Source organism: Phycodurus eques, chromosome 4 (assembly GCF_024500275.1).
Source record: "Phycodurus eques isolate BA_2022a chromosome 4, UOR_Pequ_1.1, whole genome shotgun sequence".
Classification (NCBI taxonomy): Eukaryota; Metazoa; Chordata; class Actinopteri; order Syngnathiformes; family Syngnathidae; genus Phycodurus; species Phycodurus eques.
Genome location: NC_084528.1, coordinates 30,470,663 through 30,494,885, shown reverse-complemented (window position 1 = coordinate 30,494,885; position 24,223 = coordinate 30,470,663). Strand labels below are relative to the sequence as shown.

General features: G+C 41.8%; 1 protein-coding gene across 1 annotated transcript; it reads right to left on the bottom strand.

Moving 5' to 3' along the window:
• Positions 1-287: 287 nt before the first annotated feature.
• Positions 288-4,602, bottom strand: sox4b (SRY-box transcription factor 4b). The gene is made up of 2 exons (XM_061675219.1): positions 2,377-4,602; positions 288-1,272 (listed from the first exon to the last, which is right to left on the bottom strand). The coding sequence occupies exon 1, from the start codon at positions 4,163-4,165 to the stop codon at positions 2,894-2,896; it is 1,272 nt and encodes a 423-aa protein (XP_061531203.1). The 5' UTR covers positions 4,166-4,602; the 3' UTR covers positions 288-1,272; positions 2,377-2,893.
• Between the last annotated feature and the right edge of the window lie 19,621 nt (positions 4,603-24,223).

Genomic DNA, 24,223 nt, shown 5'->3' with positions numbered 1-24,223 from the left:
TCTGACTGCTAACTAGACATTTATTGGCCAAATAATGTACTGCAGATTTAACTTTGGATTGAAGGTTGACAAGTACATATATTTTAATATTTAAGTAGCTTCTGACTTGGCTGTCATTAACTCGTGGTAGTTATACTATAGTCGTGTGCGGATAGTTATAGTTATTAGTTGGATTTCTGGCAATACCTAAACCAGTAACAATCACTTATTGAAGATGGAATATCACGATACCATGACCAAATGGCGAGAAAGAAAAGTTTAAGAATCAAGAGAGCGAATCACAGAGCTTCAGTTCCAGCTGATATTTATTTTCCTTCCTTGAAAAAGTTCTGTACACAAGTTTATATCAACAATCTGACAGGCAGTGAATAGACACAATTTAGCTGGCATGAGTTCTCCTCCCTTTCTCTGAGTCTCAAAAAAAAAAAGGTGGTTCCTTTGTTTATGGCATGATTAGAGACAATACATGATAATTCTACACAGCATATTGCACAGGATGGATGAAAAATAAAGTTAATATACTTAAAAACGCTTTTATTTATATATATATATATATATATATGTATATATATATATATATATAGATATAAAAAGTCCTGAACTGACCACCTTAAAAGTAAGGATGTGTAAAAGATAGTCATTCTAGACAGTGCCTGTCCTTGATGGCAACAACATACATAAACACACAATCTTTTTGCTTTATGGTACAGTCAAATACACAAGGATTAAGTTTCATTTTTCCCATTTTTTTTTTCTGAAAAAACACAACAGCTAGGTAACCTGAATCCGAAATACAAATGCTATTCACCATGCCATAAACGTACTAAACAATTATCTAATAGTTAGCCAACAAGTAGAAAAGATTATATATTCAAACACAATGAGAAACGCAGTACAAGTAGGTGTTGCGGAACTCAAGTCAGAAATTTGAATATGCTTGATGTTGTCTTCTTTGTTGTTTGTTGTCTAAAAAGATAGCCTATTCGATCCAGTGGCTGGTGGATGAGTTTGACATCAGTTCATGAAAACATCAAGAAATAAGTCAATTTTAAAGCTACAATCTCCGCACGTGTTGTTGGAGGCAATATATCAGAGAGAATGAGAATAATAAAAAAGGAGTGGCTGCTTCAGAGGCTGACTGTTAAAACCACATGCTCCACAGGAATAGCCTCCGGCAATCATCACTTTGTGTGTCTTAAAGAAGCCTGTCGACTGGCACTGTAAACTGTAGAAGGTAGTCTGACACAAAGACTGGTGCTGTGTTCAAGGGCTCTTGGGGGAAAAAAAACAACATTACATATGTATGCCTGCGTGGTTCAACAAAAAACAATATCAGATTGGTTTAAAAAAAAAAACAAATTAAAAATCGAGAGCCTTGCTGGTGATAATGTGGTAAAATTAGCCAAATTCATGCTCCAGTAGAGTCCAATAACTGATCAGAAGAACTGCTCTGTGAAAACAGCCAAATGCAGCTGAGCAAGACTTCACATTGACCACCACAGTGTAATATGCTCGTTTTGTTGCTTGCCACCGCAAAGACGATTCAGCAGGCAATCAACGTGAACAATAATGAGCTTTCCAACAGCACTTAAACCAGTCATCTAAGGGGTTCAACATCAGGAAACCCAAATGTAGCTGAATAATTAGGCTACACACATCGATGGTTGACTCCTCCTGCTCCATATAGATTTGTACAAAAATACACTGAGAAAATAATCAAACTGTTTCCTATATTTTAAGTGTCCAAAAATGTGTACATTTAAATATTTAAAAAATGGAATCAAAGTTGTGTTTTTAAAACTCTAGCCCTTCGCCTGAGAAGAAAATGTGACAGAATGACAAATAATTGGATGAGAACACAAAAACAAGACTTAACATGAAATTAAAAAAAGTCCAAACTGCTTGGCCCAGTATATAAATACAACAACCCATATGAAATGGCATGTCAATACATGTAACAAAACAAAGCTCTGCGAATGAAAACAAAAATTTTCTATAGGCTATAATCTGAAATGATAAACAATTTTGGTCCTGAAGAGTAGAGAACGTGTATAAAGTTCAGCACTGATTTGTAGTTGCATTTGAATCCTGAAGTCTGAAATATTAAAACAGCTGGTGATTATTTCAGTGTCATTTAATCCCACCCCACAAAATTTTATTTTATTTTTTTAAATTACAAAAGAGAGGCTCTGTACATTTAAATAACCCTAATACTGTAGCTACTATTTGTAACTGCTTGCCAGTCTCACATTAGATGTCAGCACAAGATAGGAACAAAGTAGGCTATCATGCTTCCAAGTTTTTTTTTTGCTTTTGAGATGTCAAACTTGAAAAAAAATTTAAAAACAAAAAAAACAATAATAATAATCAACCCACCTCGGCTTCATACAAAATCCCTCTGTGAGCACACGGCAGTAACAATGTCGCAAGGAGTCCGAGTTATGTACCTTTTTAGTGGTGAAATTCACTTGGCAAATCGGTTAAAAAAAATTTTAAAAATTAAAAAAAAAAAAAAAGTGTCAAATGTCCCTTTGAAAAATAATCAGCAACAACATTGATTAAGTGAACGGTGGACCGCGTAACGTGCAAATCAATCACAGTAAAGTTGTTCGGGTCAACCGGTTCACCACCGAGCGTCTTGTTCAACAGGAAACCCAAGCAGTGTCACATTTGTCGGCTTCTCTCCTGTTTTGCAGCCCCCCACGCTCCTCCGCGGTCCGCACATTCAAAGCCAAGTAGCCCACCAAAAAGGGCTTTTTCCGCCATGGCGCTAGTTTTGAACGGGTCCCAACTGCTCTGGTAGTTCGGAGACAAAGCAGGAGCTGCCCCCCGAGCCGCTCGCGTCCGGTACCCGGGGCTCCGTGTGTGGTCGTCGCTTGTGGCCACTTTGGTGTCAGTACGTGAAGACCAGGTTGGAAATGGTGGACTCCAGCCAGTCCCCGGAAATCATTTCGCTGACTTCGGGCGTGCAGTAGTCGGGGAACTCGAAGTGGGAGCCCCCGGAGCCGGACTCAAAGTTCAAATCCAAGTCCCTGTCCAGCACCGAGGAGCTAAAGCTGCCCAGCGACATGCTGTCGAAGTTGGGGCTTGGGTTCATGTCGAGCAAGTCGTCCTCAAACTCTTCGTCCTCCGAGGAGGAGGAGGAGGAGGAGGACGACGACGACGACGAGGAGGCGGAGCAGTGGGAGCCGGAGGGTGTGGGCGACGAAGGCCGCCGACTGCTGTGCGTTTGCCCGCCTTGACGCTCCGACGAGCCGCCCGGGCTGCCGCTGCTTCCGCTGCCTCCGCCACCGCCGCCCGGGGACTCGCTCCCATCCTCCCTGCCGCTGGACACGTCCTCGTACAGGCTGAGCGGCTCGCTGGAGTCCGCCGAGTTGCTGAGCGTGGGACTGGCCGGGACCGTGACCGACGACGCGGGGCTGACGCTCAAGCCGCCCCCGTAAACGTGGTACACCCGCTTGGCTCTCTTGCCCTCCGGTACCCGCTTGGCGGTGGACGCTACCGACTTGGACTTGTAGAGCGGCTGGCCGTGGTGCTCCGGCGGCTGCTCCGAGGCCGACTGTGAGCTTCTGCTGCTGCTGCTGCTGCTCCCCGAAGGCGTTTTGTGGGCTTTGCTGCTGGGCGATTTGAGGCCGCTCTTCCTCGAGGATGACGACGACTTCATGCTGGTGGTGTTGCTCGAGCTCCCGTTGACCTTTTCCCCCTTTTCGCCGCCACTTCCCGGCTTGGGGGCGCTCGATTTGACCTTCTTCCTGGGCCGGTACTTGTAGTCGGGGTAGTCCGCCATGTGCTTGAGCCTGAGCCGCTCCGCCTGCTGGATGAAGGGGATCTTGTCGCCGTCTCTGAGCAGCTTCCACCGCTTCCCCAGCCGTTTCGAAATCTCGGCGTTGTGCATATCGGGAGACTGCTCCATGATCTTCCTCCTCTCGATCTGGGACCACACCATGAACGCGTTCATGGGTCTCTTAATGTGGCCGCTCGGGGTTTTACACCACGCCGGGTTGTCGCCCAGCTTGTCCCCGGCGGTCGAGGACGCTGTGGAGCCCGGGGAGAGGGGCGAGTCGGCGGGGTCTAGATCCATGCTCGCCCCGGAGCTCGAGTCCCCGCTGAAGAAGGAAGAAAGCGCCTCCGCGGTGCTCTCCGTGTGGCTCATCTTCTGCACCATGTCGCCTCTCTTCTCGGTGCACTTAAAAGCAAACTCAGCGCTTTTCTCCCAGCTTGAGTTGAGTTTTTTTTTTTTCACTCCTCTGATGTGCAGTATAAACTCAGTCCACTTTGGCCAAATATGAAACACAAAGTTGAACTTCCAGAGCCTTTTTAAGTGTCTGATTTCCCTCTCTCTCTTCCTTCAGTGTGGTAAAAAAAAAAATCGATGCAAACGAATTGTGCCCAGCATAAGCACAACACGGTCTCAGTAGCCCACCACTGCAAAATGCTCCCAAGTACTTTTTCTAAGTGCTTTTTTTCTCTCTCTCGGCATCAGCCTGTGTCCCCTCTCCTAGAGACAAAAACCAGACATGCTGAGGAGGGAAAGGGGGGGGAAAAAGGAACTTAGAGTGAATAACACGGTCCGCCCTCCATCTGTAGACTTGCAGCAGAGTTTCAAGCAGCCCTCCAGTCTCGTCTCCCTTTGCATGCATTTATCCCTTCCCGAGATACAACGGTGATAAAAAATAAGCCAATGGGAAGCTGTCGCTAGCCTGCCTCCACGCCAAACCAACGCCCATCTCGACGCCGATTGGTCCAAAATGGAATCTAATAATAATCAGCGCGTGCAATGAGCAGCCTCGTGTCTGACCTCATTCTGGAATACAAGAAGAAACTTCACATTTTTTAAAGAGACACTGGCTTATGTTATCGCCCCCTCCCCTCTTTTCCCACTATACCAGCGACCCCATGTGTATGTCATTAACATATAGCTATAAGGGAAGCCAAGTGTATTTTGCCAGATGGAAACTTTGTGAACCGTTTGTACTAGTGGCTAAATGTGAATTAAAAAAAATGCACCCTGTTAAATTCACCTTTTTTTTCATTCTCACTAAGAGAGCATATATAACACATAATAGAGAGTCTGTGCAGCCGAAACACTTCCCTTGGGCCATTTTGGGGGAAGGACTTTAACATACGCTGGAAAAAGAAAATACATCTATTCTCAATTATGGCAATGGAGGGAAATGTGTAGCGGACACATATAGTTAACCTATCATAAACTGCCCTCCAGGTATATGAGCACATGATGTACTCCATATTTCAGTGTCACTGCCGACGCGTGTGTATGTGTGAACACGTTGTTGAACAAGCGCACGATGAGCAACAGAGCAGTTGAGCCTCTCACAGATTTAATGTCTGACACCTCAGATGGTTGAACTGATTTGAGAAGTCTCCCTCCCTCTCTGTGTTGGGGAGTCCTGTGTAGGAACACAACAGACCAACCCTCTTCAGGCGCACACTCGTAAGGGAGGGGGGGGGGGGGTAAGTGGCTCGAGACGGGTGTACAATGTATGCACAGTTGCACACCCACATAGGCAGTGTGCACACTCTGTGACCCCCCCCCCCCCCCCCCACACACACACACACAATCAACTCCGATTGCACAGGAAAACAACAAGCATGCGAGAGCATCAGGAAGTGTGCACAAAAGTAAGCCATTTACACGCTTATCCATGTTTATAGTTTTCAATGGTACAAAAAAAAATTGACATTGACGTTCATTGCTGTTACATTGTGGTCCCGCTGAATTCAATCTTGAGAATTGTATTGTAACGTTTTCTTTTTAAGATGCTACTGTTCTGTTTCTCTCCGGAAGGAGGAGGAGGAGGTACAGTACACGAGCGAGCACATGGGCAGCCGTTGCCTGCCGCTAGATGGCGTCGCAGAGTCAAGACAGAGGCTCAGCTCAGCTATGGTGCACAGAATTTCAGATCCACCATCAAGAACACTGACTTGCGGTTGGTGGGTGGGCTTACATAATCCCTCTGTGCCATAAACATGAGACTACACCTGAGTACATTTTCAATTGTTGAATGATCTTTTATTTTTGACACATTCGCATTTTAGGACAGTTTCAACCTGATTGTGAGTGTAACATAACTACATGTTTTGTTAAAAAAAAAAAAAAAATCTAATCTAATCACCTCTGATCCGATGGCCCTTTTCACCATCAAAATAATATGAAAAGAGTGATGAGAGCGATGAAATGAGTCGACCACATGTTCTGTTTCTAAATGAGAGTCAGAGGTGATTTAGACCACCGGTGGGAAATTAGTATAGAAGCATAGTCACCAATGTTACTGGATGCATTTCAGCGGGTACAATTATACTCAATATGGCCTCATATCTGCGGTGCATTCAAGTAAAGCAATGGGTAATTGGGCTCCAATTTGTGTGTTCATGGTGCATAACAGCAATGGAAAAAAGGTTAACTCATAAACTCACACTGCTCCTGAATGCCATTTTAATAAGAGCTTGCACGAAAATGAAATGGCACATAAATATGTTCCAGAGAAGTGCCTTGATGGAGTGCTGGCATCTTTGACAGCCTTTAGGAAAGGTGTACCTAATGAAGTGACCAGTGATTGTATACTATATAGTCCATACATATAGAATGTATAAAGTACTTCTCAAAAGTAGTTCTCTCAGTATATTACGTACATTACAAACATCTATCTATCTATCTATCTATCTATCTATCTATCTATCTATCTATCTATCTATCTCTCTCTCTCTCTCTCTCTCTCTCTCTCTCTCTCTCTCTCTCTCTCTCTCTGTCCATCTGTGTTTCAATCTGAACTAACACTCAATTCAGCGTTTTTAACCGGTTCCCTCTATTCAATTCTATCATATTGAAATTTATTATCCACCTGAAAGATATTCAGGGTACATTACATCCTACTGGCCTCATATTCAGTTTGAGCGCTTGTCTTTCTCTTGGGTAACAGTGGCCTGTCTTTGCCTTTCTCCCAGTGTGCTCACATTAGTATGCCGTGCACACACACACAACACACACACACACACACACACACACACACACACACACACACACACACACACACACACACACACACACACACACACACACAAGTACACAGAAAAATACACGTGCTGAAAGGATAAGCAGTGCTTTCAAACTTTCCTCTTGCTTTTTGTGCCGCTCTCTTTTACTGCCATTGTTCTAGTGTGGCGCAGCTGCCACGCGAGTCGGAGTGGGTCGCGTGCCAACCCTAATCTCAACAGGTGTTCTTTTGGAAAACTCCCACCGCCCCCCACAACACCTCCCCTCCCTTCTTCTTTGTCATCCCTCACGCACACCCTCCCACTGGTTACATTTACCCTCCCCCATGCTTTTGTTTTTTTCATCTCGCTTTTCCCTCAGCAAGTTCAGCAAGTGGAGTTTGATTGAGACTTTCAAACTAAAACTGCCAGATATTGTACAGCTACACCTAATTGAACCAGTCCTCCTGAAAGTGGTCTCCTATGGTCACGGAGGGACAGGTAAGGATTAGGCTGAAATGCATGGCAGTTTGCTCAGTGGCCTCTTGAGTTGCCCTCTCCAGCACCAAATAACGTGTTTCTGGTCTACAGCCAATCACAGAGCCAGTTTTCTTACTCGTTACGTCTGCCATTGTCTCTTGCGCCAATGGAGTAGACGAGTGCAGTACAATGGTCACCCGGACGGATTTCAAGCATCATGCGTTTTACGTTGAAGGAGCTCTCGTTTCCTCTTCAGTCTGCCTTCTCCAAGTTTGACCTGGCATCAACTTTCATGCAGCAGGTACATGCACTATATGGACAAAAGTCTTGTAACACACATCATAAATTCATTGATTAGTCCGGCATTTACAACCCCAATTCTAATGAAGTTGGGACGTTGTGTTAAACATAAATAAAAACAGAACACAAGGATTTGCAAATCATGTTCAACCTATATTTCATTGAATACACTACAAAGACAAGATAGTTATTGTTCAAACTGATAAACGTGATTGTTTTTAGCAAATAATCATGAACTTATAATTTTATGGCTGCAACACGTTCCAAAAAAGCTGGGACAGGGTCATGTTTACCACTGTGTTACATCACCTTTTCTTTTAACAACATTGAATAAACCTTTGGGAACTGAGGACACTAATTGTTGAAGCTTTGTAGGTGGAATTATTTCCCATTCTTGCTTGATGTACAGCTTCAGCTGTTCAACAGTCCGGGGTCTCCATTGTCGTATTGTACACTTCATAATGTGCCACACATTTTCAATGGGAGACAGTACCTGCACTCTTTTACTACGAAGCCACGCTGTTGTAACACGTGCAGAATGTGGTTTGGCATTGTCTTGCTGAAATAAGCAGGGGCGTCCATGAAAAAGACGTTGCTTGGATGGCAGCATATGTTTCTCCAAAACCTGTATGTACCTTTCAGCAGTAATGGTGCCTTCACAGATGTGTAAGTTACCCATGCCATTGGCACTAACACAGCCCCATACCATCACAGATGCTGGCTTTTGAACTTTGCGTCCATAACAGTCCGGATGGTTATTTTTCTCTTTGGCCCGGAGGACACGACGTCCACAATTCCCCAAAACAATTTGAAATATGGACTTGTCGGACCACAGAACACTTTTCCACTTTGCATCAGTCCATCTTAGATGAGCTCGGGCCCAGAGAAGCCGGCGGCTTTTCTGGGTGTTGTTGATAAATGGCTTTTGCTTTGCATAGTAGAGTTTGAAGTTGCACTTACGGATGTACACCGAACTATATTTATATTTGTAAAATACATTTATAAAATGTGATTTCCCCCCTCCCCCCGCATTTCCCCCTATACCTATGTATAATGCGCACTATTGACTTTTGAAAAGTTTTTTTTTTTTTGGGGGGGGGGGAAATGCGCATTACACACGAGAAATTACGGTACTACCGACTGAACAAAATGAGGCTGCGTGTTTGACTGATTGACAGACGAATCCTGACAGTCTTTCCCAGCGTGTGCTCACACACTGACATGTTACTATATATTACTCAATATATATATTACTCTTACCCAAATCATTTTATATTTTACCTTTAACCCTATAATGCCAAATGATGAAGATAATTATATTTTTGGATAATGATAATTATGGTGTCGCATTAAAGAATATGAATGAATAGAATATTTTATTTTTAGATTCCACATACTGGTTTATTAACATTGCAGGAACGTAGTTTCGTCTGTTTGCACTGTTTCTCAGTTTCTTTAATTGGTACGAGTGTCAGGTGAACAGTGTTGCAAAAATTTTTCCTCCTCATTTTCCTTCTGAAGAATCAGATCTAAGGTCATTGTTATTTAAAAGCATTGACACCAACCGTGTGGTGAACTGTGCCCTCAGCGCACCTGCAGTCAGTTTCATGAAAACTTAAAATATTCCCATATTAAATATTGATAGAGCTGAACAGAGTCTGTTGAAACTTAATTATACCACACACGCTGAATGCTTATTCCAAAACTATAAAATGAAATGGATTTTACACAGAAACAGAAGTAGAAACAGGGGTGGACTGCCTCATCTGTTATACTGTGTATGTATATAAAAACGTTGACATTAATTCAGCCACTTACTTTTTAATACGTTCAGGTGGATTTGACAAATGTAATGTCATATTTATTATCAGTGTCTTACTTGTTGAGTTGTTTCGGTTTTCATCTTTTACCTAATAATATCCTCTCTATCTCCGAAAAGCAAAGAAAGGTGCAATTGGGAGCTGATTACTGGACTACAATACATTAAAAGTCAATCAGGGAAACATTGTCTCACACAGTGTACTACTATAACTAACTCTGCAGCTCGGCTCTTTGATTTATTATATTTTCACTGTCATCAAAGTCAGTGCTCACAACACAGATCTTTACAACCCTCTAACAGACAGATGGCTGGTTACTGTATATATGAAATGTATTTATTCAGTCATTTCTAAAGCTTTGTTTGAACAGGTGTTTTCGGCCACAGATACAGACAATGATACAGACATAAATACACATGCAAGAACACACACTCTCGGCAGTCAATGTCTTATCTTATCCAGAAACAGCAGCTGCAAAGTATGACCCAAGCTGCGCTGTTAATGATTGGTCTGCGTGTGTGTGTGTGTGTGCGTGAGATCTCTCGTCTTTGCCAACTGACATGAGCTCATTATTCGTGGCCTCACTTTGATTTGTGAAGTTTAGCAAGTTGAATTTGAACATCTGCGGCATTTCAAGGTGGATGCTGTGGGAACTAGAACTACATGCACACAAGAATGCACACAAACCTTACAAGCGGTGGACAGTAATAATAACAGTAATAAGAATAATAACAATACTACTACTTAATAATAATAAAATAATAACACTAGTACTACTTGTACTAATACAGTATTAGCAATACTTATAACAACACACATAATAATAATAAGAATAATAACAAAATTATTATGTGCACCCCTGATGATGATGATGATGATGATAATAATAATAATAGAGAATTTATATTATTAAATAAAGAATTATATAATAATAGCAATGACTAAAAATAATAATCCAAAGGAGTACCTGGTGTTCATTTTTTCCTATTATTATTATTATTATCATCATCATCATCATCATCATCAGGGGTGCACATAATTTTATTATTCTGAGGCAAAGGTGTTTTACATCAGAAAGTGAAAAACAGACAAACAAAAAAGCTATTTTCAGTTCAGCGTGGGTATGTTTGAGTGTTGTTGCATCAAAACATTTTCGTCTTTCTCAAGAGTAAGAGTCAAGTCATTTTTAGCTTTTTGAACAAGTGGTATTCAGCAGGGTTTAAAGGTTTTATACTGATGAGTGATGACAAAATATAATTAATGAATCTTGCTGTCAGTGTGAACATGAACAACACTTGACCTCTCACTTGGCATTAATGTACTTGTGAAAGTTTTGCATGCGACCTCCTCGCTGCAAGCGCCACCGTGCGACAGCTGCTGTGGGACGTCGTTGCAGTTACAGTAGGTGACAGCCAACTAGAGACAGCTTCAGTCTGCCATATGTTTGAAAGGTGTCTTAAGAAATTAATGTATCTGCACATACATTTGTGTGCATGTGGGCAACGTGCCAAATTTGCATGTTCATTAGATTATTGTGTATACGTGTATTTGCGTGTGTGTTTGCACATGTTTTGTGGGTCAGTGAGGGAGATTGAGTGAGTGTCCATTCAGAGGTGATCACTTGTCAGTTAGTTTTGACAGGAAGCAGGAATCATAAGACATGACATCACCTTGTCACCTCCAAACTTTACTGTGTGTGTGTGTGTGTGTGTGTGTGCGTGCGTCTCTGTGTATGCATGTGTTTGTGTCAGTCATACCTCTCTCGGGACGTCTCAGTACTCACCCAAAAGAAGGCTGCATGGATGACACTGTGAAGGGTCCTGGAGTGACACTCAGGTGATGAGGCAGCGGGCCGTGTGTGTGTGTGGGGGGGGGGTGGGGTATGTGTGTGTAAGTGTGTTCATGGTGGGTGCGTGTGTCTTCACATCCCATGAGACTCACTACCTCCTTCTGGGAATAGATGACTCACATGATCATATTGGCGTTGCCAAAGTTGAGCTGTGATCTGTAAAGGGAGTTGATGGTGCAGTCAGTAGCTGTCGGGGTCATATGGAGAGTGAGGTCATAAGAGTTGTGAGATGAAAAGAGAAAGTTATAAATATATGACTTCAAAAGGACGGAAGTGTTATTTGTACATACCATTTTGCTCCAGGAGTTCCTTGATAAAAAGGTAAAGCGGTCCAGTTCAGGAAGACCCTGTAGAACAAAAATAAATGGCTTGTAAATTTGACAAACCACATGGAAGAGTATTGTTAACAACCCTGCCAAATTTGAATGATAAAAAAAAAAAAAAATCACCAAAATAACTGAGGCTTAAAAATCGTGTAAAATCAAGCGTTGTCTCCGCTCTGAAACCCTGTGGGCGTGTCCGCTGAATATTCTGAAACCAGTGCCCACTCAACTGTCAACTGTCGATCAAATACCACTACTGTAGATGGCAGTGTGTACATGCACTCTGAAAACGATGGTAGCTTACACAACACAAACTCACATTAGATGGCTCGCCTCAAAAATGTAATAATTACTGTGGATTATAACCAGAAACAACCAAAAAAAAAATTAAAATAAGAAAAAAAATTGTACCGGCTTTACCAGATAACTAGCAACCCTTTATTGCTCAGTGACTGTTTTTGTCAATGTCTTTATGTCTCCAAAGTGTTCTCTGTCAGTTGACTGTCTGTTGTCATACTAGAGCGGCTCCAACTACCGGAGACAAATTCCTTGTGTGTTTTTTTGGACATACTTGGCAAATAAAGATGATTCTGATTCTGATAAAATAAGCACATGAGCCAATTTACACTCATTGGTGGGAACATAAATAAATAAATAAAAAATTCAAGGCTTTTGTTTAGTAAAAATGTTTTATTGAATACAGCAAAAAATGGCAAAATAAATACATTTGTTAAATATCAAAGCTTCTTGCGAACTACATTTGAAAAATTATTTCAGTTATGAACTAAACAAGCTTCCACCCCTGTTTCCTTTCAGTCTTTTTTTTATTTTCGTGACTAGTGCAAATACACTGCACTTGGCGATGAGGCAGGCGGGACCCGGTTTTGCGAGTTTCGCGGGCCAGCGCATTTAAAAGTGGGACGTGTGCGCATGTGTGGGCATCACCACAGCTCAACTCAATCCTGTCCAATTGAAGCGGGTACTCTGATTCCCTTTAAAAGTGGCACAATATGGGGAAGAGGATGCAGCAATCCGTGCGTGACTGGAGCTTGGAACGTTAGCGGGTACCCTTAATAAATATAAAATGAAATGGTGAAAACCATTGGTGACTGAAATACTGTATGTCAGGGGACCTCACCAAAAGTTGTTTCATTTTGACACGCCCCCTCCCCTAAAAGTTAGAGGTGGTCTGAACAGGTGTAAGTTTAGACTGACTTGCAGTCACCAAATTGTCACATGGGCCTGGCAGAGGTCAACGGACACACCCTCGTTGCGTCGGCACGCCCATCTGGCGCAGACTACACCCTGATGTGTTTATCCCAAACATGCTTCTCTCCTCTCGCTTGTCTGCCTCGCACACTGCTATTTACTCTGGGCTGATTTGTCATGTTGGTGGAATTACTACGGTATCCAAGAAATTGGTGTATTTCTTGTGTGCGTACAAACATAATGAACAGAAAAGCTACCAGGAAGCTTTGAATGAAACTGCTGGAAGTACCCCCAAAGTTGCGCAGGTAAAATTACAAGTACTTGTCAAAATGATCTCATAATAGATGTAGGTCCATATATAAAAGTATACATAAAAGTTTGAGGATGAGGATCTCTGACACGCCATATGCAAGCACAGGCCAAGCTGATTGTTACGAAATATACATTAGATACACCATATCATACCATAGAACATATGCGTTGTTTTCAGCGAGATTAGGGTACAAAAGAGATATGAGACTTCATTTTTTGCATTTTCACTTTTTGGAGTATGCCTTTGGTTTTCCATAACAAGGCTACTGTAAGTATTACTTTCCAATTTTCCATCAGATTAGAAACACATTGGATGTAGCCTCCATTCAGCAAGGTGACAAAGTACATTCTCACCTATTATTGACTAACATATCCTCTTCACACCTGGCAGACAATGAGTGTGCTTGGCGTGTGTGCATGTGTGTGTGGTATGTGGACATACTAACTCAGAGAAAGAGGTTTACCTTCCCTCAGTCTTCATCAGGTGATTGACTTGGCATGAGTTTGATGATATCACAGTGCCACAATGGATAGCTCCTTTATTTTAGTCTTGATTTTCACTAGTATGCCTTTGGATCAGATCGTGTACATGCATGACTGAGAGGTTAAGAATGCGTCGGGCCATCGATTCTCCTCGTCGACGGACAATTACTGTACGGTGAGGGTCGTGAAATGACTGATGAACCTTGGAACAAAGCGATGACGTCACTGACTTGAACATGCACTTTGAAATCACTCAACACAACCCATTGAGAAACAATCTCATCTAAATAGTACAGAATCTTTATTTTCACTCACAAACATACATACAAACCACTTTTACAGCTGAGCTGAGGTTGAGACGAAGGGTGCTTTTCCTTGAAAGTGCGGGGGCCTTCATTGGCAGCTGAGGGAAGTGGATGGTGACAAGGGTAAAATAACAGGTTCGGCTGCTACGGAAGGTCTGTCTACCCCTGTTGGATGCTTCAGAATCAAGGGCAAAGCAATTTCTCGTGATAAAAGGCAGTCGTGAGAGCATACTTCACCTGGGTACTCAAAATATTCTGGAGCATCATTTATAACAAGGATGCAGGAGACATTTTTGTGTTTATTCGTTCCTAGCAGCTTCCAAGATTGTGGTCGTTAATCTTCACGTTTCATAATTTCATGGTAATGTTTTATTTATTTTATTTTTTTACAAAACTGCAAACATAAGAAAGTAAAGAAAAAAATCATAATAAAAACATTCACCAACATGACATCATCCAGATTGAACACATCAAGCCTGTGAAGGAGATCCAATGTATTAATAGTTATAAAGTTGAGCTAAATACAGTTTTGTGTGTTTCTTAAAAGTGCTGATATCCTCAGATTCCTGAACTGAAACATGAAACATTTTGCTCCATTTGACTCTGAGTCAGCAAGACAATTAAACGGAGTCGCTAGATGAATGTAATTGTTGTGTATTTAATCATTATGTTGTCACTGGTTACAAACAACGAATGAGGATAGCCGAGTGTCACGACTTTTTAGGAAAATGAGTCGATTGCGACTTAATGGAGCTCGATCGCAGCGAAAGACCAGGACAGTGCGCTGTGCAAAGCACTCAGTTACACAAACACTTTCTGCCAGTCTGCCAGCCCAGAGTTAGCAACAGCGTGTGCGTTTCGCCTCTCTCACTTCTCCAAGCCAGTCGCGCTGCACTGCGGCAGGCTGGGGAGGCACACACACACACACTCTCTCACACACATTTCCCTTCACTCCCATATTTTTTGGGGAAAGGAAGCGATGAGGAGCGAGCGAAGGGCTCACAGTTTTCCTGTGTTTTATTTAATATCTGCTGCTAAAACAAGTGTCGCCACTGCGCAAGGAATCTACACGACCCAACTTGCCAACAAAACGAAAAAGAGACCAAAAGTTGGAAGAAGGAAGACACAATTTGGATCTACATGATGGAGTATTGGACGTAAGCTATTTTTTCTCATTGCGCCGCTTGGAGAATTTGACCCCTTCGGACTCTGGCTCCGGTCAGTCTTCGCCTGTGTGACTTCCTGCTGATAAAAGCGATGGAAATCTCCCACTCTCATTCCAGGATACAGATGCAATCGGGCCTTGTGCGATATAAAAGCAATATAAATCAAACCCCGCTGCAGCGGTATCCAGCTAGGCGTGCTGTCCAGCTAGCGGCACCCAGCCCAGAGAAATCGCAGCCCCACTGGGGGGGGGGGGTCATGGTGGAATGGTAGAGAGAGAGAGAGAGAGAGAGAGAGAGAGAGAGAGGAGCTTCCAGACAGGATGACCTACATTTAGCACAGTCTAAGAGTCAAAGACTGAGGGAGAGGGAGAGAAATGGGGATGAGGGAGACAGTATGAAGAAGCAATGATGGTACACAACCAAATGCAAAGGAAACAGAGAAGATCCATTAGGAGAATATATATGAATTGTTTTACTCGCATCGTTTGCTCTCCCCCTCCTCATTCCACCTGCTTTTCCATTTGTCACAGCTAACCGGGAATGCTTTTATTCAAGTGTTGTGCAAGTCACAATGCTGCTTTTGCTTCTGCTTCCTTTATATACGTTTGTTCCTGTCCTCCGGACTCGGTCGTACCACGCTTATCCCTGTCGATCGTAACCCCGCCTCGCCGGCTGTATTCCTCTGCGCCTCCTTTTCTATCGTCATTTATCTGGCACTTGGTAGCACAAACAGTATTTTTATGGTGGATTACTATGTCTGGCTACATGCTGTTATTTGGGGCAGCGCAGGCAAAGAAACGGCGAGCAGCAGCTCCGTCTTTCTGTCGCACTGTGTGAGCCTGACTGGTTAGCTGAGCTTCATGTCTTATCCGTCAGATGGAAACATGTCTGTCTCCTGTTCGACTACTTTTGAAGCCTTTGTTCACTTGACTTTTGTGCATTCGTCCCTCTTGGCTTTTGCACGCGCATGCTACGAGGTTTCCCAGTTGCCAGTGACTTTGCAAATAACTTGACTTCCGTATGTTTGCTTAAAGACAAACACGCCCGCTCTCAGTTTTCATGCCGCCTTCTCCCCCCCCACCCCACCCCTTTCAGTTACCATGTTTTGTACCCACTTCATCATTTCTCCCCACATGCATGGTAGTCCTTCGGGATCAGTGTTAAGGACGTGCGAGTGGATTGCAGCTGAAGAGGAGGAAATGACATGGCTAATGGAAGAGGACACACAGCCACCTGTCAGGAAAAATCAAGGGTGCAGAGCGAGAGGATATGAATCATTCATGAGACAAAATTACTCTGCTTTCACCTTCTTGAATGAGATTAATCAGAATTCTACATTCACATGTGCACATTTGTCTTTCCAGTATCCGTCATTTCTGACTTTCAACAGCATTTGCAGAGCCAAGTTCTTCTTTTACTCACCAGTAAAATCCATATTTTTGTATTGAGGGATAGAACGCTTCAACATGTTAAAGTAATAGTGCATCATGCATTTATCATGCCATTTTCCATCTGGTTACAGTCACGTGGACGGGTTATTTATCTGAAAGCCTGCGTTGTGAGGAGGGCGGGTTTGAACCTCCGATCTTCACACATCCTCACTGTGGGGAGTTTGCATGTTCTTAAGTGTGTCTGCACGTGCAATCACATCATATTGTATAGCTTCCTTCCACCCTCAGAGAAATGTGCAATATTTCAGAATGTATTTATATTTAATACTCCATGTTTGTGTCTTCGCTTTGAAGGGCACTCACTGAAATGCTGTATTTGAAAATGTCCAAATTATGCCCCTGACATTTATTGTAAGACCACTGACCTTGTCTAATTTTTTAAATTTGATTTATTATAGTTATGTAGAGGTTGATATACTAATATTTCATTATATATAATTAATCTTTAGCACTATAATTACCTTTCTATGCTGATTGGCTGAGAAAGATAACAGATACTGTATCTACTGCCTTTTTGACTTAAATGCATGTTACTAACTATGGTTGCTTGATCTGTAAAGGGCAAACAAACCAAAAAAAATAATAATAATTAAGTATTCTTAAAATGCTGCAAAGATGCTTTTACAACGCTCTGGCATCTTTTGAATAAAATGCGTTTCAGTGGTGGACAAAACCAATTTTGAAGTAATAGAAAGTTTAGGGCGGAACGGTGGGCGACTGGTTAGCACATCTGCCTCACAGTTCTGAGGACCGGGGTTCAAATCCCGGCCCCGCCTGTGTGGAGTTTGCATGTTCTCCCCGCGCCTGCGTGGCTTTTCTCCGGGCACTCCGGTTTCCTCCCACATCCCAAAAACATGCATGGTAAGTTGATTGAAGACTCTAAATTCTCTGTAGGTGTGACTGTGAGTGCGGATGGTTGTTTGTTTGTGTGTGCCCTGCGATTGGCTGGCGACCGGTTCAGGGTGTACCCCGCCTCTCGCCCGAAGATTGCTGGGATAGGCTCCAGCAGGCCCGCAACCCATGTGAGGAGAAGCGGTACGGAAAATCGATGGATGGATGGAAAGTTTAGTTGCCAGTACAATTAGACCAGCATCCTAGCGTTTTTCTTTTTTTTTTTTTTTTTTTTCATAATGGTGAAGGATGTGGTCTTTTAAATGGAGCGTGCTATTTTTCTGCACTGGAGTCCAAATCATGACTAACTCTACCTCCATCCACTGTGACCCTGACAGATACTCGCTTGTCATTGTTGACAGCCTTGTTTTGGTCACTCCGCTCTTTCGATATCAGCAAAATAAGTTTGCCCTTTATACAAAACATACATCCAGTGAACGACTGTCAGCCCCCTCACATACACATCTTTTCATACGCTCTCCTTCCCACGTATTACGACAGGTCCATTCTTTTCAAACAGTGACAATGCTGTTTGTTGTCGTTCTGTGCATTGACATTCGGTTTGTGCGTGTCTCTGAAACTTGGAGGAATCTGGAATGACTGCAGAAATCCAGTCACTTTTACAGAGAACTATCATAAAGCTTGTTGCAGTTGTCCGGAGTACATGTCAGACCACCCTGCCTGTCAATTACAGTTAAACAATGTGGACATTCTCCATGGGACTTTGTAATAGATTATGAAAGCTTTCTGGTTTCTTTCACCTTTTAAAGTAAATAGCATCTATTTGTTGTTGGTGGAAATGTGCTGCCGTTGTGATGTTTTCTTTTTCTCATAGCCAAGTTATGTTTGTGTGGTTTTTCATTAATGTCTCAGCTCTATACAATTTTATATTCATAAGGTCAATTTATTTAATATTATTCTGCTCATCTTGTTATTTCAGTGTTTGAGATTATCACCACGTAGCAGAAGTGTAAGAATCACAACACTTCAATTAAACACTAGTCACGCTCATGAATCCAAATGTGAGGCAAATTGACTGTGGAACTTTTTTTTTTAAATAATAAATCTCCTTCAGGTTTGTCAGCGCTCAATTCACAGTAGGTGATATAATGCTTTCATAAATCTTGTTTGATTTCTCAATCCAAACCTTCCCATAATGCTGTTGTATTTGATGTGAATTTGAACACAGGAAGGAACACAAGACGTATTTTAAAATGTTTTAAATAAATTCCGTTATTTTCCCGTCTTGTGATTCTTTCCAGTTATGCTCTTCAGATACGTAAAAGTGAAGTGAGAATGAACTGAGGTGAATGTAAATGTTGTGATTACTGCAGTGTGGTCGCTTTGGCCATTACCGACTGTTCCAAGTGACGCCTGACATCTTAAAGTGGGTCACAGATCAGAAAGTGTTTAAGGTGAAGTGACAAGACGAGCCATTTAAAACCAGAATTCCCATTAGCTGCAACTATACTGGTGATTTCATTCCTGTCTTTCTTCACAGAAGTGAACATGTCAGAAATATCTCAGGTGGTTAATAGTATTTATATGTGAATAGATTATGTCGAAGTTTAATGCATCCAATGAGGTGCGATAAGAGCAAGTGCCAACTGGTGAAAACTGCTTGCACCATACCTTGGCCAAATATATTTTTATCTTTCCGCTGAAAGCAGGTAATAATTAGCTAAGTCAATGCATCCAGCATATTCTGAAGAAAAAAAAAGCAACTCGATGTGTATCATGATGACTCCATAGCAACTGGAATTCTAAAGTTGCAGAGCTATGGAAATGGCTTGTGTGAATCTTGCCTAAAGTTACCAGTGACATCAAAATGTTTGCGCTATATTAATTTATCTACTTTTAACATACCAAATATTTCTCTACCTGTTCTTTCTCTCTGTTCCATAAAATGAGAGGCAGGTTTTTACGTTACGGTCAGGTACAACCTGCTTCAAACCACTATGTCAGTATGTTTTGTCAACAGATACAGGGATATTCAAAATGGAAATGTACTGTATGAATGTGCACACACAAAATGCAGCTTACAGCACTTTGAAGTGAAGCGTGTGCACCAGGCATGTAAATAATCTGTTTGTTCAGTTTAACTGATGTAACTGCTCCATACAGGCACACGGGAACCTTAACAGGGAGGTCGAAAAGTTCATCATCTGAAGACAGCAGAAAAGCTAATAACGTATCTATGTCAAATGCTTTGTTTTGATCATGAATTTATACATATTATATATTCTGATGATATGGTTTCAAACCTTTACTGTTTTATTAGGTATTGAATTGTGGGCTCCTCAGCAGCGTGGGTACATTTTGTGGCTCCTTTTCTCATCAAAGCGTTATTTTTAAGCTTTTGTACAATTGATCACAAAAGTTAATAGGTATGAAAACAATCTTTTTATATAACGAAATAATATAACATTTAACAATAAAAATAACAGTTTTGTGTCTATCTTGGAAGAGATGTCCATATTTGCCTGTATATTTGCTGTGAATTTGACAAGCGCATATCCTTGTCCTCATGTCTTGTCGAGGAAACGAGTATGAACCGGGCGACACAACGACACAGTGTGTCCTGCGGCCGCTGTCACAGAATGAGTACGCAAGCAGCCTGCGCACGTTATGAAGAACAAGGTTTCATGACATGGTTTTTATAGGATTTGAGATGACTTGAAGATGCATACGGATGCAGAAGGAGGCAAGTACGCTTCTAGCATATTCTTGTGTGTGTAAATACACCGTATGGGGAAAAAAAATATCTTACCTGTTATACATAAAATATAATGGGCCTAATGGCATGCCCAGATAGGTTTGGTGTGGAAGAAGTTGAAGATACCGTTGGGACCTCACACATTGGAAGTAAGAACCTCTGGAGGAGGTTACTACGGGCCCAAAACGGAGCACTAGTTTACAAATTATTTGTAAAAAAAGAAGACATTTTTAGGTGTGTTGTACTCTTGAGTGGTCCAGGAACCTTTGGCAGGGGGTCTGCTGCACTTAACATATCTGATTGGAACCTATTAGTACAAGGAAGTACATGTACCAAGAATAAATAGTTTCTGGAACTTAAGTGGAAATGTGATTACAAGCGGTCCTCGGTCTGATGTTTCGAGGTTGCGACTACGTTGCATAGCTGCAAGAATACGTTGCACAAGAAGTGACGGTACTTACTGTTTTTCATTAGATTTTTATACTTATTTTATAAATAAGTTGTATTTTTCAGACAAATAATTATAGTATAGTATGACTTAGTGATAGACTACGATGCATTTTGACGCGTACAAATTTGGCTTACGTTGGCACTTCACGAATGGAACTCTGTCGTAAAGTGAGGACACAGAGACACGATCCAAAATAAATACAGTAAAAAGTATTTTAGAGATGGAGGTGGAAATGTGTGACAAAATCCATTCTGTCTTCTCATTTCGATTCCTGTCGGTGTAATGGACTGATGTCCCAAAACCTTTGTCCGTACAGTGTATGAAGTATTTGTTGAACCCCAGAGAGAAATCCACACATGAGCATAATACAGATACAAATATTGGCAATAATCAGTTCACTCAGTTCAAGTTTGCACTCACAAGGTGACTTGTTCTATCTCACAATCAGCAGGCAGGATTTTGACCACTCAAACACACAATGAGAACATCAATACATTTAGTGCACACAGTCATGACCAGTGGCACACACACAAACACACACACATGCACACACAGCACTCCCAGACAGTCCCATGTGGACTCATTAGGGGCCAGTCTATCGCCACCTGCGCACTGAACGGCCCAACGGAACAGTTTTGACACTGACAACGGACGGGAGCCGTGCAGGGAATACGTTCCCGCACATGCCAAACACGGGCGCAGGTGTAGCCCATCATGCATACATATGGACGCATATAAGCATGCGCGAACATATGAAAATGCAAGTGAAGACACCTGAGAGACATCGCTGGAGGCAAACTTGAACTCTTTAATAATTCCTGGTGTGTAGACGGTGGCGGTTTGGCGGGATTGGGAGCCAAGCAAGATGACAAAAATGTTCTGGGAGGTGCGATTAGTGGTCATTTTTGCCCTTCTTAGACTGACATTGGGACAAGCAAACATCCATTTTTTGTACCGCTTATGCTCACTGGGGTCGCGGGCGTGCTGGAGCCTATCCCGGCTATCTTCGGGCAAGAGGCGGGTTACACCGTGAACCGGTCGCCAGCCAATCGCAGGGCACATAGAAACGAACAACCATTCGCACTCACATTCACACTTACGGGCAATTTAGAGTCCTCAATCAACCTACCATGCATGTTTTTGGGATGTGGGAGGAAACTGGCGTGCCTGGAGAAAACTCACGCAGGCACGCGGAGAACATGCAAACTCCACACAGGCGAGGCCGGGATTTGAAACCTGGTCCTCAGAACTGTGAGGCATACGTGCTAACCAGTCGTCCACCGTGACAGAAGCAAACATAATGTTGTCAATGTTTTGTCTGAACACAAGTGTGTACTACAGTGATCCTATAGGGTTAAAAATAGAAAAAAAGATCAATACTGGACTGATCAATCACTACTCACTAGCAGATTAGCAGAAGGACCACTGTAGTCCTGATGAAATACGGTAAGGATTTTTAAAGTTCAACTGTAGTCTCATCAGTCCGTAGAATATTCTCACAAAAATATTTTTTTCTTTTTTAAGTAAAGACGGACAAGCCTATATGTTCTTTTGGGTCAGCAGTGGTTTTCACCTTGGAACTCTGCCACTGAACACTGACCTCAACTGAGGCAAGGGCGGCCTGCAGTTCTCTAAATGTTGTCTTGAGTTACTTTGTGACCTCCTGCATGAGTCGTTTCTGTACTCTTGGAGGAGTTTTTGTAAGCCAGCCACTCGGGGGAAGGTTCACCACTCTTGCATGTTTTCTCCATTTGAGGATAATGGCTCTCACCGTGGTTCACTGGAATCCTAAAGCTTTAGAAATAGCTTTGTAACTCTTTCCAGACTGAGAGACATTAATTACTCATCTGTTCCTGAATTTCTTTGGATCGTGGCATTTTGTTGCAGTTTTTAAGCTCTTTTGTCCGACTTCATTTTGTCAGACAGGTTCTATTTATGTGATTTTGGAATAGAACACATCTGAAGGTAATCAGGCTTTGGTGTAGTCAGTAACCCAGCTTTCCAAAATATGTTATCAGCCACAGTTAATTAATGATTTAACAAGGGAACAAATACTTTTTCACACAGGGCCAGATAGCTTTGAATAGTTTACCCCCCCTTAATAAATATAATCAGCATTTAAAAACTGGGCTTCATGTTCACTCGGGTTATCTTTGTCTGATACGTACATTGGTTGATGTGTGTTAAAGTGTAGAAATTCAGCAAAAAAAACAAAAAAAAAAAGAAAATAAATCATTTGAGAAGGGGGCAAATACTTTTTAATTTTATCATTAGTAGCAATTCAACATCGTTCAGATCTTGGAATATTAGATAGAGTTTCTTCTTATTCTACTCTTTCAATGATTTTTTTCTTTTAATAATTACCCACGCGGTTGGCCTCCAGTTGTCTTACAAAACAATTCTGGTTCTGAGCTCTGCAGTGTGAAGGGATTACACTCGAGGCCCCTCAGGTCTGCAGCTCCGTGCCTGACGATCGAAAAGATTGGCATCCTTTTAATTACTTCTCTAAATTTATCTGTAAGAGTTTGCCATTCGCACATAATTGTGATGGCTAAGATTAAATTAACAAATTAAGCATAACAAATTATCAGCAAGGATTTCGGGGACACTGCCATGATAAAACCATGTCAAAACTCCTGCCTTTGTCAGATACGATCTTACGGTTTAACCCAACTAAAGTAAATAATGGCATCAACAGAAATAAACAGACCTTTCAAACTTACCAACGATTAAATTGCCAATTAATTTATTACACCGGTGTAATGTAGGGGTAGGGATTACAGAAAAACTCACAAGATATTATGACATATTACAATACCCTGAAATAGTAGTGCATCCAGAATGTAGTCTGGCAGGAGTGTCAAACTCATTTCTGTCGCGGGCCATATCGTAGTTATGGTTCCCTTCAGAGGGCCACGATGACTGTGAACACATTTAAATGTATGATCGTCTCATATTATTACTACATACCAGTTCACAAAAAATAACAAATTTTAAAATCAGTTGTTATTAAAAGTGCAGACAAATTGCAATTTTGGTATTTTAGCCCAAAAACAACAAGTCAATGCACATGGTTTTCTTTTGCGGGCCGCACAAAATGATGTGGCAGGCTGGATCTGGCCCGCAAGCCTTGAGTTTGGCACCTGTGATGTAGTGCATTAAGTTAAAAAAAAAACAACTAAAAATCAGCTCTTCTTATTATTTTATTATTCTTATTTGTGTTCTCATGAAAACTGTTCAAATCAGATAAAGTGGCAAATACGAACTTAATCACTAAAACGTGAATTTTGCAGATCAGCAGTCTTACAGACGTGCGGCAAGGACACTGTAGAAATCTTGAAAGAATATTTTTCTCATGTCTAGTCAAAGCTAATTCAAGTAAGACTAATCATGTAAAAAGTAACTTGTAACAAGTTATTTTTTTTACCTTGAATAGGTAGTAAAAATGAGCTTGAAACAAGGGGAAATTGTCTAAAA